Consider the following 20,532-nt stretch of genomic DNA (forward strand, 5'->3'; position numbering starts at 1 on the left):
GCAATTTTTATAAGTATTGACTTTTTTTCAGGCTTATTGGAAAAACTGCTAGTTAACACCACATGTTGTTTGAAGGAACCACAGTCACAATAAAATGATTTCATAATGAGCATGTTCGCAGTTTTGTAAGGTAACAGCAGAGATTGATGGAGTGGAGACAGTGGGGACCAATGTGTCCTCTCTGCACCTTTAACAAACAATGAGCATCCTTCCAATAGCAAGGGGTTCACTACAATACATTTTTGTAAAAATCTTTTAGCAAGATATATTGACTGCAAGACTCAGTGTCAAGTTTGCATATGACATTGGAAACTGTGTATGTGTTCTTTACTCTAAATTGCACATGAAGTAAAATAAAATGCATTGTTCCTTTATTTTGAAGAATGGGACGCTGTAGCATTACAAAATATCTTCATTTGTGAGTGCTTTACATCTGAGGTGTAAAACTGGTCGTTTTCCGGGTAAGCTATACTAACACATGCATATATCAATCTCATCACCTTCCGAGATCTTCACTGTGCAAAAACCACAACACAGATGCCAGAAGCTCACTGGAAGCATTAACTCCCATCATTTGGGAAAGATTGGAACACCCTTCTCAAATTTAGCTACCCACAGATACTACCATCACCACTTTGTTTGCACCATGATGCCATACAAGCAATGATCTTAACCAATAAATATGCAGCAGAGCCAACTCAGTTAAGACTGGTGTGGGCATAGAGCTGATCATTAGAATTAATAGGAAATTAATAGGAGACTACACTGTAGAAGCAAGGTCACCCCAACCTCAGTAGTTAAACAACAGTATGAAAACAATACCTATATTTGCCTGTGCTCAGAAGCCAAGTTTATTTGCTAAAAACCCAGAAGAGTTGGGCCTTGTGTTCAACCATTCCTGATCAAAAGTCCTTTACAACACCAGCCTCTATCTTCCTCTGCTGCACAAGACTCCCCTACAGCAATAAGAGTCCATAGTGTGGTGTTGCAAAATAGGGACTACTTCCCACACTTCAGTAAAAGGCAGACATTGGCAATGAATTAGCATGGCCTTTGGCCATTTTAGGAAGAGGGTGTTTGAAGATCAAGATCTTGCACAAAATTCATGGTCCCTGCCCCACTCTAAGCTGCTGAAACCTGCTCAGCCTGCAGAATACCTCATGGCACTTTTGGATATGGTATTGGTGGTATCTCTTAAAATTCTCCAAATTCTCAAGGACAATGTCTGTGCTAATATCCCCAGCACCTAGACGCTAATTACACTCAGTCAGCTCTGTTGGTCTGGTCAAATCATTCACAGCTCAGTACTCACAACGGACTCTGTTCGGGACTCTGCCTCAGGAAGAAATTACCAGGCAGACAAATGACTCAAGGATGTGCTCTGAAGATAATGCCCCATCCCCCATTGACTCTGGGAGTTCTGACCCATGACTGCTTAAAGCAGAGAATGTGCATTCGGGTTGGTACTGCGAATCCTGAAGTCTGCATGTCCAGAACACGTGGAAGCAGGAAAAGGAGACTATCAGTTTGCAAACTCAGAATCAGAATCAGGTTTAATATCACTGGCATAAGTCAGGAAATTTGTAGTTTTGCAGCAGTGCAGTGAAATACATTAAAAACTGTTACAATAAGAATAGATATATAAAAATAAATAGTGCAAAAAAAATGAGGCCATGTTGGTTCATTGTATGTTCCAAAAACTGATGGTGGAGGGTAGGAAGATATTCCTAAAACATTAAGTGCGTGTCTTCAGGCTCCTATACCCCTGACAGTAGCAAAGGACTCCTGTCCTGTCTGTGGAATGTTGATCTTTGAACCCATGAATCATTCTCGATTCCAAAATACCAACTCAGAAGTCCCAAGTCATCATTCTGTAGGTGTGGCACTCCATTCCTTGACAATCCCCAGAGCCTTTTGTGCTGGTTTTTCTTCAAACTATAAAGGCATCCTCACAACATTAATGTTAAAAATCTCCAGACTTGTCTCAACAATAGGCAGATTAACCATCACTTGGTATTTGAGTTTGAGATTGAACAAGCCAGTCTGCTCTAATTCCAATTCATCTTCTATTGCAACTTTAACAAGTGATTCTAAAAAGGATTGAAGTGCTGTCCTTATTAGCAAATGTGAAGCAGTAAAGCTTAGCAAATTGAATAATGGTAATACTGTTAACTTATTTAAAGGGAAAGCCACAGGTAGCTTTCCCAGGCTGAGTGGCAAAAGTGTTCATTCAGGCAGTTTCTCCCTAAGCAAATGTAAGGCAAACAACAGATGAGACAACAAATTGAAATGTTACAGTGAGTGTGGTTGGTTATTGTTGTTTGTAGTGCTTAAGGGATGTACGTACCAAGTCCGCAACAGAAACCTATTAAAAGCTAACACAGCAAAGATGGTGACAGTCCAGCCTCTCCAAAACTCACGAATGGTCATGCATGCCCACCAAAAGCACTGTGATGACATTTTCACTTGTGTTAAATGGTTAACCTCCCTACAATTAGTTAAAGTAGGCTCTAGTTCAAGATTTTTTATCTTTAGTCGTTGTATAGATAAATGGATATAACATTCCACTGTTGTCTTAATGCATACATTCAGTATATACAAGGGGTGATTGATAAGTTTGTGGCCTAAGGTAGAAGGAGTCAATTTTAAAAAACCTAGCACACTTATGTTTCCTACATTTACACACTTAGCGCAGCGACCGTGGAGCATATGGTTCCCTTCTTTATAGAAATCGGCATCTTCGACCTCCAGAAAGCGGTCCACAGCAGGGGTGATTGATAAGTTTGTGGCCTAAGGTAGAAAGAGAAGAGCTATTAACTTCAAACTTTCTGCATTTTCACTCAAAGGGTTGAACTGCACGTGCATGTAACGAGAGCTGTATAACTCTTCTCTTTCCACCTTAGGCCATGAACTTATCAATCACCCCTGCTGTGGACCACCTGGAGGACCAAGACGCGCCTGTTACATGCACGTGCAGTTCAACTCTTTGAGTGATAGAGCTGTATAACTCATCTTCTTCTACCTTAGATCACAAACTTATCAATCACCCCTGCTGTGGACCACTTCTACAAAGAAGGGATCCATATGCTCCATGACCGCTGGACTAAGTGTGTACATGTAGGAGGGGACTATGTTGAAAAATAAATGTGCTAGGTTTTCTAAAACTGACTACTTCTACCTTAAGCCACAAACTTATCAATCACCCCTCGTACTTTGCTATATGTGTGTGTCTGTGGAAGATCTGCAAGTGTTCCTAATTAAAATAAAAGAAATGTATTTATTTACTAAATTAACTTTTTTTTAGATTTGCAGCTAAAACTGTGAACAGTGGAGCTTTGGTGCTAATCACAACGCAAGCAAAAGAAGGCTCAACGGTACAACTCAGCATAAACACAGAAAAGACTGTGATTGGTTCCGTACTACTGCGAGAACTTAAGACTGTGCTGTCTCAAGAGTGAACAAAGTAGATCTACAAGCAAGAGTCTGGCAGAGGGTGTGCTGGCTAGCCACTGCTATACTTTTTTCATCTATAATTCCCCCTTCATTAAGTACTTGCAATTTTGCATCCCTTTGAAATTTCAGTATTTACCTTTTCTTATTAATAAACCAACACATTTCCATATAATTACCTAAACTCTTGAGACACTAACTTTGGAATGGTTATGTTTATGCATTGATTATTCCCATATGTTGTTCAGGGTGTTTCTTTTGTGTGGGCAAATGTTGAGTGCAGTTGACATTGTAATCTATTGTTCTAGCTTGGCCCTCTCCAGAGATGTGTGTAACAACTAATCATAACACATGATTCCAAGAAAGGTATCTGAAAGTAAACGTGGTACCAAAAAAATCATACCCAGACATACATTCTTTTTGGGAGATATTGTTTGAGAAGAGTTCAAGATAAAGATGATGTGCCATTATATCTTCTGAACCAAAAGTAAACCTTATCTAAAGAAATTTATACTTTTGCCCAAAAGTCATTTTTACTGTTTGTTTTAATGTTGCATTAAGAACCTTATAGCCATTCAGAGCTTATCTCAATACTTTTTCTCATGTGTCTATATAATCATGGTCAGATAAAATCCTTTCACTTCTTGGATAGTTTGAAAGAAAGTAAAGCACTGGATTTCTGAAGTTAAAATTACTTCGTAAAAGTACAATGCAAGAAATGTCGATTTGATTGGTTGTAAATCATTATTGGAATTTGATCAGTTATGATCTAGTAGTAAAATGTATTATGCAAATATCCTAAGCAAGGTTTGAGCTGCCAAGATCCTGTTACCAACACACCCATGCGTCAGATTTTGACAGAGAGCACACTATCCTTCGGATTCCTTCTCCTTCATTAGGGAACCTGCTTCAAATTGTTCCAAAGCACGTTCTGGTGGTTGGCTCGTTATGTCCACTTTGGACGATGGAAAGGAGTCACCATCAAGCAGTGTTGCAAAGCTACAAAGAGGAACAATATTCTGTAGTGGTTCAGAATCATGCCATTCCTAAAGATCTTAAAAAATACTGAGATGGTTTTGAGTAGAAACCATCTTCAGTGAGGTAATTGATAGTAAACATGCTTTAAAAGGCTTTACCAATGATATTTTACCAATAATTATTGGAGTTTATAGGGTTTACTATTTAGATTTTTCTCAACGACTTCTGCAGAATGAAATTTCTTGGAGTTTGAGATACGCAGCTTTTCCTAATCATAAATGGGAAGAAAGTACAGTTTGTGCTTGATTTATTTTGTTTTAGAATGAATTGGAAAATAATGTAATAAATCTTGATAGCCTTTTCTTCCAAGTCAAAGTAAAAGGGGGAAATGGCTGTTTATGGAACAGCTTGCTTGCATCTTAATCTTGATTATGTGCCAGTTCTCCAATTACTATTGTTAGTCTACTGAGAATAGTCACTAACAGTACTTGGAGATGCTTGTAATGCTGTTTATTTTCTTCCTCCATCATTTGTTTTGGAAGTAAAATGCAAAAGTGTGCTTATTAAATTTCCAAATGGCTCTGAGTGCTGCAACTAGATTTGGTCTATATGTGTGCAGTAATTATTTAATGATTAGGATTCCAAACAGTATTTTTCCCCTTGTTCTGTGTAGTTGTTACATTAGGGACTTGTGTTTGCTGGTGTACAGCTGCTTCAGTTGATTTACAGTACTGTGGCTGTGGCCAGTCATAAATAAATCCTCTTATATAGTTGTTATGAACACCTGTTAGATCATCTGTCAGCAAAGCACTGTTCACATTTATCATGGTGTGGTAGCTATTTTACCTCAATCCATTTACAGCAGAGTCTGCCTCCATCACTGTATTACTATTACTGCACCATAATCACTCGTTTCCACTCCGTGTACAACTTGCAGATAAAAGATTTCGGTACTTGGCAAAATTTCATAAATAAAGGAGCAGTTCACTGCAGTAAAAGTTTATTTTTGTCATCATTTGTCACACTATTATACCATAAATCAAATAGAATAGTACTATCCCCAGTGCAGACAGCTCTGTCAGTGTGGACATGGAAATGGTCTGTTTCTCTGTAGATGAGATGGCATGTCTTTCGACTTTAACGGACTGATGGCTTTTCTCACTCATTTGATTTTATTGGATTTAAAAACCTAGAGGATTATTGAGGCTGGTGAACCTCAGAGCCAGTTCTGTGAGAACATTTCTGACACGATAATTAAACCATATTTGTTATTGGCAGATTTTGCTTGGTAAACAAAGACTGCTGCGTTAACAAGTCAAATTTATTCTGAAATGGCAAGGGTTCTTGTGCAGTATTTAATAGAGTGGATAGATCTGCTAAAATGGCTTTACAGGGGGGAAAATCCAATTAAGTGGGAAGATAAAGGAATCATTTGCAATTTTATATTATATCTTTTTAAAATTAAAGACTGGTCAATTTAGTTTTTTTATGGTTTTGGCTTGGAAATTCTAAATGTCAGTGCTTCCTTTTAATGTTTATCCAATGCCCATTTTTGATGGTCTCCAATATTTCTATGGTAATTCTGGACACTAACTTTGCCAAAAGATAAGATCACCTAATTCAACATAATCTGCAAATACTTAAATAATATTTATGAATACACTTTCTTCTCCCACACATTTCTCAAGTGGTATCTTTCTATATGTTCTCATTTTTGAATAGCCTTTCCATCTTTGTTCTTTTTTTTACCCCTCATTTGTTTAATGCTTTGTCATACCCAATTTGGCAGCAACATTTATGGGAACAGACTCGGCAGTATTTACTGGGTGCAGCGTGAATGTGCTATATTTCACCGGTGATTCACACACGATTCATCTAGCAATCCCACAATTGTAGTAATATTGCATTTCTAGAGAACATATTCTCCACTTCACTGCAGACAGCTGTCTATCTAACTGCTGTAGTTACAGGAGACGCATATATATCAGTTATATAGACAGTGAACTGTAGAATATTTACTTTAGGAAGGCATAAGGTATTTCATGAACAGAATTATTGGATGAAACACGGTATGTTTACATTTCACTTTTTGTAGGTGACTGCTTGGCTAAATCAATGGGGTTAGTTATTGAGTCTATTGACCACATGCACTACAAAAAAAGTCAATCTAGTCACTGGCATTTTAAAGAAATGGTTGGTTTATAATATCAAAGTTACCAATGATGTGAGTCCTTTTTTTATGAGCATTCTGCTCGGGAAGTCTGATCTCTTTATTTATGTTAAATATACATTTGAAGCCTGAGCATTCTGGCTTCAGGAAATCATATCAGACTTCCATTTTCACCACCAGCTCCAATCATCTTAATCTGACCCCCCCCCCACCACACACACACACATTATGATGATGTTTAATGCATGATGATGGTCTATGCTGCCCAGATAGTGTAATATTTCTAAGACAATCTAACTGACAAGTTTGTGGCTTTTAGCACTGCTTTGAAAAGACTGAACTCCTCGTCTCAAAGTGATCATCTGTCTTCTAAATGTTTAAGTGCATGTTCAGACTAAAAACTAATTCAAAATTTCTTTCTGTATCTGTGTGCTGAGTGTTAAGAGCAACTTTAATTAAAATAATTTTCCCATTCTCATTAATCTTGTCTGGGTTGGTTTTGCCACCTGATTGAAAATTGATTCTAGTAAGGCTTTGTTATATTTTCCATGGGTCCTTTTCAATCCATTGAATCTATTTATGGTCACAAACTGATTTGTGAGCAGCCATCTTGAGCTTCTCTTATTTTAAAGACATAGTCTCTCAACCTCGGTGATAAAATGAATGTTTCTGATGTATTGATTTTTTCCAACCTGTCTGGCATTAAATAAAATTGTGATCTGACACCCTTAAACAAGTGGTGGTGGTGGTGGTGATGATGATTTGAAGGAAAACATATGTAAATACTATGGTAATATGCGGAGTTACGAAGACCTACATTATAATGTTTTCTTCTACAATGAAGTTTTCTCATTTAGATGTTAGGTTAATATGTAATCATGCAAATATAACTTTATACTCCTGAAATATCCAATTGAAAGTGTTGTACATTTTATGACTGACAAATATGATTTTGTAATTGATTTAACTACTTTCAACTGATTTGTGAAAATCAATTCATTAGTCTAGAACTTTAACCTCTGGCTTCCCTTGTAGCTTAATATCCGGAATCCTCGGCTCCTTCTCCACGCAAACCAGTAGGTACCAACCAGGCTTTAGTCTTGCTCAGGCTTCATTTTTCTTTCCATTGTGACACCGGTCATTTTAAAATTGTGGACAAATATGTTTATTCCTTTTCCACCCACAATTCTTGAAGTACAATTTGTGTTAGTGTGCTAACGCCTCATATCATCTGCTTAAAACTAATGAACATTAACGTTGAATTATATACTTCCATATCGGCAATACTAATGCCACCGATGCCGGGTTAGAATTTGATAGCTCTGTGTATTGAACACTTCAGAAGGCAATTTCTGGAAAAAAACTAAGCAATGCTTATGCTAAAAACTTCTGAAGAATGAAGTGTTCTGCAGTGGTACCACACACCTCCCCCTACAATGCGTGGGTTGGTTGGTCGCCTTCCTCCATGGCGCCGGCTCGCTGATCTGAGCCAAATGCTCAGTATTACAGCTAGAATGGTAAATCTGGGTGCAATTCAGCCGTCAGTGGATTTGTGCTCCTAATAGTCTGCTAGCAAGCAGTGTTGGCAGAAATGCAATCCCCTTTGTACAATGGAAGAAGATTAATTCGTATCAAGTGAGACCAACTAAGGTTTACATGCTAAACACTTAAACTTTTTATTGCAACACACTTAATTGATCTTATGTTCATTTTTTTTCTATTCATTCGTACTTAGGGTATTCAAACCAGTCAACTAAATACTGTAGTGTTTTCAGACACTGCTGTGTATCCTCGATTTGTCACTTCTCCTGGCTGTTGCCACAGAAATCCCGAGCATTCGCACGGATTTATCAGTTCAGGTTTTCAGCGCTTTCGACGTGTGCTGTTGTGTTATTTGGGGCAATCAGTCCTTTAATTAATTTGACGCTATAAAGATACCCTATCCATAGATCGCTAACAGTGTGAGCGATATCAATTATGTGTCTTGTTTACGTGAAGCTCAATCTTAGTGGCAATTCTGGCATTGGAGGAAGCTGTGAAAGTACGAGGTGTTAATGATATGGTGAATGCAGCTGAAGCTAATATCGCAGCCTATGATGCATCGAGTTGTCTGGCTCCCGCTATTATAGGGCAGCGATAGAGAGTGGATCTGCAGGTTTATCACCGCACGCAGTGTGACAACTTGATTTTCTGCTTTCTCTGCGAGCAGCAGCACGACATGATGGGGCTGTTAATTTCTGCATTTCATGGTGTCTGTCAGGGTGTGCAGAAGGAGAAAGAGCGGTTTAGGGAAAGGGAATGGAGCATGTCCCAGATACGGAAGCACCTGTCTGTGCTGATGGCAGAGAGCACTTCTCATTAGTCTGCAGGTCTCTAACTGCAGCCAGGGACTGACAGAATGGCGTTACCAGCACACACACTGACAAGCACAGGGAAATCAACGGCAGCAGGTCCCATTGTTTGCCCTTGATAAGCGTGTCATTAATGGAAATGGAAGCTGTTGAGGGACATATCAGTATTCAAATAGCCTCTCTCTTTTCTTCCATTCTGGTGGCTATCTCTGGTCATTTCCATCCCTCCCCCTTCGCCTCTGGCTGCTGTACCAAACCGATATCGTCTAGATTGATATTTTTATAGGCAGAAGACATTTGTCAACAGGACAGAACATATACAAAATGACAGTTAAACCCTTTGGATCAGATTTCTAAACCGACCTGCGTTATACTATTGTTAACCTTTTCAGCAACCCTGCAAGGTACTAATCATGCTTTTCCTTTAAACATATCATACCTTTAGATCACAGTGCGCATCTCAACAATAAGACTAGAACTGATTTATTCATCATGAAGAGCTCGAAAATATTTAGAAGTTGGAATGTATGCCATAAAGACACCAGTTCTAACCTCTTCCCATTCTTTCTCTGTACCCACCCGCATTCAATGTTTGCCCACACGATACTGAAGCCTTTATCTAACCAAATATTGTAAAATGTTAAGTACATCTCCACACACAGACCTCATTCCCTATTTAAACATGCTGCCCTGTAGAACCATAGGTAAACATTTCCAGTTGCATTTCTAATGTTATAATGCCGGCGATTACCTGTCATACAATACTCCCTGTGCTACCATCATCTGGTAGCCAAATTGAAATTTTAATTAACAACATTGGCCTATCATAATTGCCTGTCCTACCAAAGGTGATGTGTATTTCAAAACAGTTAAGTGAAAAATGCCTGCAACTTTTTCTCTCAGTTTGCTGTCCAACAAATGAACTGATGTTTTTGACTAATAGGTTAGTCATAGTCATACTTTATTAATCCTGGGGGAAATTGGTTTTCATTACAGTTGTTCCATAAATAATAAATAGTAATAGAACCATAAATAGTTAAATAGTAATATGTAAATTATGCCAGTAAATTATGAAATAAATCCAGGACCAGCCTATTGGCTCAGGATGTCTGACCCTCCAAGGGAGGAGTTGTAAAATTTGATGGCCACAGGCAGGAATGACTTCCTATGACGCTCTGTGTTGCATCTCGGTGGAATGAGCCTCTGGCTGAATGTACTCCTGTTCCCACCCAGTACATTATGTAGTGGATGGGAGACATTGACCAAGATGGCATGCAACTTGGACAGCATCCTCTTTTCAGACACCACCGTGAGAGAGTCCAGTTCCATCCTCACAACATCACTGGCCTTACAAATGAGTTTGTTGATTCTGTTGGTGTCTACCACCCTCAGCCTGCTGCCCCAGCACACAACAGCAAACATGATAGCACTGGCCACCACAGACTCGTGGAACATCCTCAGCATCGTCCGGCAGATGTTAAAGGACCTCACTCTCCTCAGGAAATAGAGATGGCTCTGACCCTTGTAGACAGCCTTAGTGTTCTTTGACCAGTCCAGTTTATTGTCAATTCGTATCCCCAGGTATTTGTAATCCTCCACCATGTCCACACTGACCCCCTGGATGGAAACAGGTGTCACCGGTACCTTAACTCTCCTCGGGTCTACCACCAGCTCCTTAGTCTTTTTCACATTAAGCTGCAGATAATTCTGCTCACACCATGAGACAAAGTTTCCTACCGTAGCCCTGTACTCAGCCTCATCTCCCTTGCTGATGCATCCGACTATGGCAGAGTCATCAGAAAACTTCTGAAGATGATGACAAGACTCTGTGCAGTAGTTGAAGTCCGAGGTGTAAATGGTGAAGAGAAAGGGAGACAAGACAGTCCCCTGTGGAGCCCCAGTGCTGCTGATCACTCCGTCGTGTTGTTATCGTGATGTTTCTAATAACTCCATTAAGATTTTTGATAGCATTTCTCAATCTCTCCCGAAAATTCTGGTCTTGAACTTTTTAATATTTGCCAGCAGTTCCTGATTCCTGAAGGATCAGGAACCTCTGAAATTCTCTGCTCCAGAAGTCTCTGAAGTTGAGTATAGTCAAGACTGAGATGTTTTGAGGGCAATCAAGAGATATGAGAATAGGTGGCAAATTGGACAAGGTGAAGGATTAGCCATGATCTTATTGTTATCAGGGTCCGTATGCCCTGTGCCCCATTCTGTTATATTACATGTATTCTCATGAAGGCAGGTTGGTTATATTAGGTTTATTCAGACTACATAATTTTTGGTCTAAATTAGTAGCATCATTTTCTTCTTTTCACTATGTTTAATTGCCATTTTTAGGGAGGACATTTCAAATGCTTAATTCAAGAGCAGTCCATGTATATTATTTTTTAATCTAATGAACCAGCCTGTACCTGCACACAGCTGGATGTAGATAATGTGAAAAGTGGCAAGTAACATTTGAATCACAAGACTATCAAACAAATGACCATTCCAGAAAAGAGTCTAGCTGCCCATCTTTGATACTTAATGACAAGACCCCACTATTAACGTCCTCGGAGTTGCTATGGTATACTCAACCTCTGAGCCACTCCTATAGTCACAATATTTATGTGGAAGGTGCAGAAGTTCAGCTGGGCCAATAGTACAAATATTGTTGATGTTGAGAGTAATTTAGAGTCTGATTATCCTGTGGCAAGTGAACTATTTTTGAACAAATGAACTATTTAAACCCCTTCCGCAGGTCAGGAATGCAATGAAATCATCTCCATCGGCCTGCACTTGATAAATTTGGCCCACTTGCTTGATTTGATGCCTTGTCCACTGCCTATATTTATTGTGGCTGCAAAGTGGACTGCCTAGGTTACGCCAATATTATCCCTCAAATTCTGCACCATGAATCAAATGTGCAGCAGGTAAATCACCACTATCTGAGTGATCCCACATAAGGCACACAATGACCTGTCAAAGTTCAAAGTAAATTTTATTATCAAAGTACATACATGTCACCCTATACAACCCTGAGATTCATTTTCTTGTGGGCATACTCAACAAGTCTATAGAATAGTAACTATAACAGGATCAATGAAAGACAGCCCAACTAAGGCATTCAAACAGAGTGCAGATGACAACAAACTGTGCAAATGCAAATATAAATAAATGGCAATAAATAATGAGGTGAGATATATTACTTTATATATATATATATATATATATATATATATATATATATATATATATATATATATATTATTAATCTATACAGTGGCATGCAAAAGTTTGAGCGCCCCTGGTCAAAATTTCTGTTACTGTGAATAGCTAAGCGAGTAAAAGATGACCTGATTTCCAAAAGGCATAAAGTAAAGATGACACATTTCTTTAATATTTTAAGCAAGATTACTTTTTACAGTTTCAAAATAACAAAAAGGAAAAGGGCCCAAAGCAAAAATTTGGGCACCCTGCATGGTCAGTACTTAGTAACACCCCCTCTGGCAAGTATCACAGCTTGTAAACGCCTTCTGTAGCCAGATAAGAGTCTTTCAATTCTTGTTTGGGGGATTTTCGCCCATTCTTCCTTGGAAAAGGCTTCTAGTTCTGTGAGATTCTTGGGCCGTCTTGCATGTACTGCTCTTTTGAGGTCTATCCACAGATCCACAGATGATGTTTAGGTCGGGGGACTGTGAGGGCCATGGCAAAACCTTCAGATTGCGCCTCTTGAGGTAGTCCATTGTGGATTTTGAGGTGTATTTAGGATCATTATCCTGTTGTAGAAGCCATCCTCTTTTCATCTTCAGCTTTTTTAAAGATGGTGCGATGTTTGCTTCCAGAATTTGCTGGTATTTAATTGAATTAATTCTTCCTTCTAACAGTGAAATGTTACCTGTGCCACTGGCTGCAACACAAGCCCAAAGCATGATCGATCCACCCTCGTGCTTCACAGTTGGAGAGGTGTTCTTTTCATGAAATTCTGCACCCTGTTTTCTCCAAACATACCTTTGCTCATTGCGGCCAAAAAGTTCTATTTTAACTTCATCAGTCCACAGGACTTGTTTCCAAAATGCATCAGGCTTATTTAGGTGTTCCTTTTCAAACTTCTGATGCTGAATTTTGTGGTGAGGATGCAGGAAAGATTTTCTTCTGATGAATCTTCCATGAAAGTCATATTTGTGCAGGTATCGCTGCACAGTAGAACAGTGCACCACCACTCCAGAATCTGCTAAGTCTTTCTGAAGGTCTTTTGCAGTCAAATGGGGGTTTTGATTTGCCTTTCTAGCAATCCTGTGGGCAGTTCTCTCGGAAAGTTTTCTTGGTCTTCCAGACCTCAACTTGACCTCCACCATTCCAGTTAACTGCCATTTCTTAATTACATTATGAACTGAGGAAACGGTTACCTGAAAACCCTTTGCTCTCTTCTTACAGCCTTCACCTGCTTTGTGGGCATCATTTATTTTAATTTTCAGAGTGCTAGGCAGCTGCTTAGAGGAGCCCATGGCTGCTGATTGTTGGGACAAGGTCTGAGGAGTCGGGGTATTTATAAAGCGCTGAAATTTGCATCACCTGGCCTTTCCTAATGATGACTATGAACAAACCATAGCCCTAACAAGCTATTTAAGGTCTGAGACCTTGGTAAAAGTTATCTGAGAGCTCAAATCTCTTGGGATGCCCAAACTTTTGCATGGTGCTCCTTTCCTTTTTCCCCACTCTAAAATTGTACAAAACAAAAATATTACACTAATCTTGCTTAAAATGTTGAAAAGTATGTTTCATCTTTAACTTTATGACTTTTGGAGTTCAGTTTATCTTCTACTCACTTAACCATTCACAGTAACAGAAATTTTAACCAGGGTGCCCAAACTTTTGCATCTCACTGTATTACTTTGCCTCATTGTTACAGTGTCTAAATTCTGAAACTCATCTCCCAAAAGCACTCCAGGAGTATGTTCAGAAGAACTGCAGTGGTTTAAGAGGTGCCTCACCACCAACATCTTGAGAGTGGTTGAGGATGGGCAGTAAATTCTGGCCTTGACAGAAACAGGTGCACCTTGAAATATAAGACAAAGGGTGTTGCTTCGACAGCAATTGGTCTGCAGGTGATGTGCTGGAGACTGGGCATCCAAAAGAGGCCTCCACCAAAGAAGGAACAGCACTGGATCAGTGAAAGGCAGCCAATGATCTGACCTATTGTGAGTGACAGGATGTTGGTGAGAAGTGGGATGGCAGTAGAACACGAGCTCTGAAGAAGAGGTGCAATCGGATGGAATAGCAGCTTCATACTTAAGAAATCCCAAATGTCAGAGTGCAGCAGACAATGCAAAATAAATCAGCCAACACGAAAGCCCACACATTCTACTCAAAAGAGAGATCTTCAGCCAGAATTACTTCTCTTATCCCCCATCAATGTGAATGCAATGTAGGACATGAAAATGAGACTTAATAGAAAAAAATACGAGTATTTCATGTCATGAACAACTAATTTTTCAATTTATTCTTCTGCAACATCCATTTATCATTCACCTTTTCCTTCTCTCCACCTTCTAAAGTGATGCTTAATCATGGTCAACTTGAGAGTTTCATTGCAATGAAGAGATCCATTTAGTCTCATGATCATTTTTAAATTTTTAAAATTGAGCTAGGCAATTTTATCTCCAATTCCCTGTTATTTCATCTTTGCCCACAAATTAATACAAAGTTTTCCCCTCTAAGTAATGCAGATGTCTTTCTGAATTGGGATACAGAAAGATCCTAAAGGACAGAGTCAGTTAATGATCGCCTGTCTCTATCAACAATTGGGATCAGCAAATATGAGGAAAGAATGGACTTTTATATGTTAGACCAAGATATCATCCACATATTATTTAATATTTGTATGTTTCCTACTATTGCACTGTTGTTACAGTTGCATGAAGCTTGTTCCTCCAAAACCTCTGCTCCTTTTGTTGGAAGTACAGATGTCTTCTTCCTCAGAGTCTATCTATACTTCTGTACAGATAGATAGGGTAAAGTTGCTGTCAGTGGGATGAATTGAAGTGTAACGGGGGCAAAGTCAAAAAGGGTGATGAATACAGGACTGAAGGTGTTAAGTTTGAATGCACACAGGATACAGAATAAAGATGATACCATAGCAAAATTAGAGATCGGCAGATCTCATAACACAAGTGGGAGTCACTTGAGTCATGGCAGAAAGAAGATCATAGTTGGAAGCTTAACAACCAAAGATACACATTATATTGAAAGGACAAGCAGGTAGACAGAGGGAAGGGATGGCTCTGTTTGTAAAAAACAAACAATGAAATCAAATCCTTAGAAAGAGGTGATATGGGAACGGAAGATGTAGAATCCTTGTGGATAGCGTTAAGAAACTGCAAGGGTAAAAACCTCCAAGAGGACCACAATTGCCATGGTTTGAAGGTTAGTGTGCCTCAATGCCCTGGAGAGCTATGTTGGCAACAGTCAGGGCTTTATGCCTTGGCTCTTGGTAGGGTCACCCATGCCAAACAGGTCAAAGGGTAAATGCCAGACTAAGAGTGGTCCACCAGTCCTCCAGGTTTGGGTGTTCAACTTAGGGCTAACAACCCTTACTGGTAAATAAAATTGTTATGGAAACAACAATGAAGAATACTTCTACATTTGAGTGTGACAGTATTCTGAGACTCCATCCGGGACTTGCATGACTGATAGTAGTGAAAACTGAGAAGAAGCTACTGACAAGATGAAGAAAGACATGAACATCACCGGAAATGGAATACCTTCATTGATGCTCTAAACAACTGCAATGAAACGGGCGGAATGTAGGGGTAAAAATATCCCGATAGGAGTTATGTACAGGTCTCCAAATAGTAGCCAGGATATGGGATAGCAAGTACAACAGGAAATAGGAAAGGTATGTAAAAATGGTAATGTTACAATAGTCATAGGGGATTTCAACATGCAGGTAGATTGGGAAAATCAGGTTACTGCTGGACCCCAAGAGAGGGAATTTGTAGAATGCCTATAAGATAGCTTCTTAGAGCATCTTGTGGTTGAGCTCATTAGAGGAAAGGCAATTCTGGATTGGGTGTTGTGTAATGAACAAGATTTGATTAGGGAGATTAAGGTAAAGTAACCCTTAGGGGAGCAGTGATCATTATATGAAAGAATTCACCCTGCGGTTTGAGAGTGAGAAGATAAATCTATCGGTATTACAGTGGAGTAAAGGGAATTAGAGAGGCGTGAGAGAGGAGCTGGCAAAATTGATTGGAAGGGGACTCCAGCAGGGATGATGGCAGAATAACAATGGCTGAAGCTTCTGAGGATAACTTGGAAGGCACAGGATAGATACATCCCAAAGATGAAGATTTCTAAAGGAAGGATGAAGCAACTGTGACTGACAAGGGAAGTTAAATACACCATAAAAGCAAAGAAGAGAGCATACAATATAACTAAAATTAGTGGGAAATTAAAGGATTGGGAAGCTTTTTAAAAAAAACAACAGAAGGCAACTATAAAAGCCATAAGGAGAGAAAAGATGAAATATGAAGGGTAGCGAGCCAATAATATCAAAGAGGATACCAATTTTTTTTTCAAATATACTGTATAAAGATTAAAGAGAGATGAGAGTGGTTATCAGACAGCTGGAAAATGCCACTGGGTAGGTAGTAATGGGGGCAAAGAAATGGTAGAGGGATTTATAAATATTTGGGGCCAGTCTTCACTATGGAAGACAGTAGCAGTATGGCAGAAATTCTTAAGTGTCAGGGTGGCAGAAGTGGGTTTTGTTGCTATTACTAAGGAGAAGGTGCTTGGGAAGATGAAAGGTCTGAAGGAGGTAAATCACCTGGACCAGATGGACTACACCCCAGGGTTCTGAAAGAGGTAGCTGAAGAGATTGTGGAGGCATTAGTAATGATCTTTCAAGAATCAATAGATTCTGGAATAGTTCCGGAGGACTGGAAAATTGCAAACGTCACTCCACTTTTTAAGAAGGGAGGGAGGCAGAAGGAAGGAAATTATAGGCCTGTTACCCTGACTTCAGTGATTGGGAAGATGTTGGCAGTCCATTTTTAAGGATGTGGTTTCAGGATACTTGGAGGCACATGATAAAATAGACCAAAGTCAGCATGGTTTCCTTCAGGGGAAATCTTTCCTGAAAAACCTGTCAGAATTCTTTGAGCACATAACATGCAAGATAGACAAAAGAGAGCCAATGAATGTTGTTTACTTGGATTTTCATAAGACCTTTGACAAGGTGCTGCAGAGGAGACTGTTTAACAAGGTAAGAGCCCATAGTATTGCAGGAATGTAATACTAGTATGGAAAGAAGATTGGATGAATAACAGGAGGTAAAGAATGAGAAAAAAGGAGGCCTTTTCTGTTTGGCTGCTGTTGACTAGTTGTGTTCTGCAGGAGCTGGTGTTGGGACTGCTGCTTTTCACATAGGTCAATGATTTAGATGATGGAATTGATGGCTTTGTGGCCAAGTTTATGGACGATTTAAAGATAGCTATAGTGTGGTGATAGTGGTGATGCACGAAGACTGAAGAAGGATTTAGACAGAATGGGAGACTGGGCAAAGAAGTGGCAGATGGAATGTAGTTAGTGTAGGGAATGCATTGTCATGCACTTTGGTAGAAGGAATAAAGGTGTAGACTGTTTTCTAAACTGGGAGAAAATTGAAACATCAGAGGTGCAAAGGGACTTGGGAGTACCTGTGCAGGATTTCGTAAAGGTTAATTTGCAGGTTGAGTCGTTGGTAAAGAAGGCAAATGCAACATTATGATTCATTTTGAGAGGTCTAGAATATACCAGCAGGATGTAACGTTGAGGCGTTATAAGGTATTAGTGAGACCACACTTGGAGCATTGTGAGCAATTTTGGACCCATATCTACGAAAGTACTGGCATTGGGAGGATCCAGGGAAGGTTCACAAGAATGATTCCAGAAATGAATGTGTTAATGTATGAGAAGCATTTGATGGCTCTGGGCCTCTACTTGCTGGAGATTAGAAGAATGGTTGGGAAGTATATCATTGAAACCTAACAAATATTGAAAGGTCTGGATAGAGTGGATGTAGCCAGAATGTTTCTATAGTGTGTGAGTCTAGGACCAGAGGGCACAGCTTCAGACTAGAGGAACATCCCTTTGGTACAGAGATGAGGTCCACCACCACCACTCTACAATCCCGTGTCTCTCAGGTCCCACCGCCAGCTCTTGGGTCCTCGGAGACTCAATCTTCCTCTCACCCAACTTCTCCCTGAACACCCCAACCTCTCCCTGAACACCCCAACCTCTCCCTTCTCCACAGACACTACCAGCCCCCTTCCCCTTCTTCTGATCCCAGCTCTCATCCGTGCCAGATCTTCACCATCCCCTCTGACTCCCTCTCTGAGAGAAATATTCTGTCCTCAATAAGGGCCTCACCTTTGTCCCCCTGAACCCACACCTCAGTGAGTTCTGCACCCGCCATGATGCAGAGCTCTTCTTCTGCTGCCTTCATCTCCATGCCTACCTCTTTGGCTAGGACTCTCCAGCCCACACTGATGACCCCTTCTCCCATCTTCAACCCTCCTCCTTTTCTGGTTTTCTGCCTGCTCTGGATCTTTTCATTGCTAACAACTGATGAGACATCAACTGTCTCAACTTCACCACTCCTCTCTCGAATTCCAACCTCATTCCTTCCAAATGCACTGCTCTCCACTCTCTCTGCACTAACCCTAACCTCACCATCAAACCCACCGATAATGGGGGTGCTGACATAGTCAGGCAGACTGACCTCTATCTTGCTGAGGCCAGGAGACAACTGTCTGACACGTCCTCTTACTTACCCCTTGAACAGGACCCCACTAAGGAGCCATTGTCTCCCACACCATCAATGACCTTATAAACTCTGGGATCTCCCATCCACTGCCACCAATCCCATGGTTCCCTCACCGCACATGTCCCATTTTTACCTCCTACCCAAGGTCCACAAGTCAGTCTGTTCAGGAAGACCCATTGTTTCTGCTTGCTCCTGCCCTACTGAACTTATATCTGCATACCTTGACTCAGTTTTATCATCCCTTGTTCAGGCTCTTCCTACCTACATCCATGACACTTCACACACTCTTGATCTTTTCAGTGGTTTCAAGTTCCCTGGCCCCGTTCATCTTATTTTCACTATGGATATCCAGTCCCTCTACACCTCCATCCCCCACCAGGAAGGCCACAAAGCTCTACGTTTCTTTCTGTACACCAGACCCAACCAGTTTCCCTCCACCATCACTCTCCTCCGTCTGGTGGAACTGGTCCTCACTCTCAATAATTCCTCCTTCAGCTCCTCCTACTTCCTTCAAACAGAAGTTGTAGCCATTGGCACTTGCAAGGGTCCCAGCTATGCCTGCCTTTTTGTTGGCTATGTGGAACAGTCTATGTTCCAAGCATACGTTGGTATTACTCCCAAATTTTTCCTATACTACCTCGATGACTGCATTGCTGTTGCTAACTACACCCATGTGGAGCTCATCGACGACATCAATTTTGCCTCCAGCTTCCACCCACCCCTCGAATTTACCTGGTCTATTTCCAACACTTCCCTCCACTTTCTTCATCTTTCTGTCTCTATCTCTGGAGACAGTCTTATCCACTGATGTCTTTATAAACCCACTAACTCTCACAGCTACCTGGACTATACTTCTTCCCACCCTATTACTTGTAAAAATGCCATCCCCTTCTCTCAATTCCTCTGTCGCTAGAGCATCTGCTCTCAGGATGAGGCTTTTTATTCCAGAACTAAGGAGATGCCCTCCTTCTTCAAAGAAAGGAGCTTCTCTTTCTCCACCATCAATGCCGCCCTCAACCACATCTCTTCCATTTTGTGCAAGTCAGCCCTCATCCCATCCCATCCTCCAAACACCCCACCAGAGATAGGGCTCCAATGGAATCCTACCACGAAACGCATCTTTCTCTCCCCTCTACTTTCTACTTTCTGCAGGAATTGCTCCCTACATAACTCCCTTGTCCATTCATCCCTCCCCACTGATCTCCCTCCTGGTACTTACCCTTGCAAGCAGAACAAGTACCACACCTGCCCCTACACCTCCTCCCTCACTACCAATCAGGGCCCTAAACAGTCCTTCCAGGTGAGGTGATACCTCACCCGTGACTCTGTTGGGGTCATATACCGTGTCCGGTGCTCCTGGTGTGGCTGCCTGTATATCAGTGAGACCCGACGTAGATTGGGAGACCGCTTCACCGAGCACCTATGCTCCGTCCGCCAGAAAAAGCAGGATCTCCGAGTGGCCACCCATTTTAATTCCACTTCCTATTTCCCATTCTGACATGTCAATCCGTGGCCTCCTCTACTGTCACAATGAGACCACACTCGGTTTGGAGGAACAACACCTTATATTCCGTCTGGGTAACTAACCTCCAACCTGATGGCATGAACATCAATTTCTTGAACTTGTTGAATGAATTTCTAGGTGAGGTTGCTGAAGAAAGTAAGTAGGTTTCAGAAGAAAACAAATCTTAAAAGCGGAGGAAATTAAGGATTTAATGAGGTTCTGGGTTAGAATCAACCAAACACTGCTGGGTACTTTACTTTTTTATGCCTCTGAAAGTAAAATCTGG

The 20,532-nt window shown here is 40.6% G+C and overlaps 1 protein-coding gene across 2 annotated transcripts in view; it reads left to right on the plus strand.

Moving 5' to 3' along the window:
* The window catches only part of ap3b1a (adaptor related protein complex 3 subunit beta 1a), a 242,475-nt gene extending 235,053 nt beyond the window's left edge, over window positions 1–7,422 (plus strand). For both annotated transcript variants that reach the window (XM_072257854.1, XM_072257855.1), the window contains exon 27: window positions 3,305–7,422. In XM_072257854.1, the coding sequence (XP_072113955.1) occupies window positions 3,305–3,458 (154 nt within the window). In that variant the 3' untranslated portion in view covers window positions 3,459–7,422. The remainder of the gene's footprint in view (window positions 1–3,304) is intronic.
* The last annotated feature ends 13,110 nt before the right edge of the window (window positions 7,423–20,532 follow it).

Source organism: Mobula birostris, chromosome 5 (genome assembly GCF_030028105.1).
Source record: "Mobula birostris isolate sMobBir1 chromosome 5, sMobBir1.hap1, whole genome shotgun sequence".
NCBI classification, from domain to species: Eukaryota; Metazoa; Chordata; class Chondrichthyes; order Myliobatiformes; family Myliobatidae; genus Mobula; species Mobula birostris.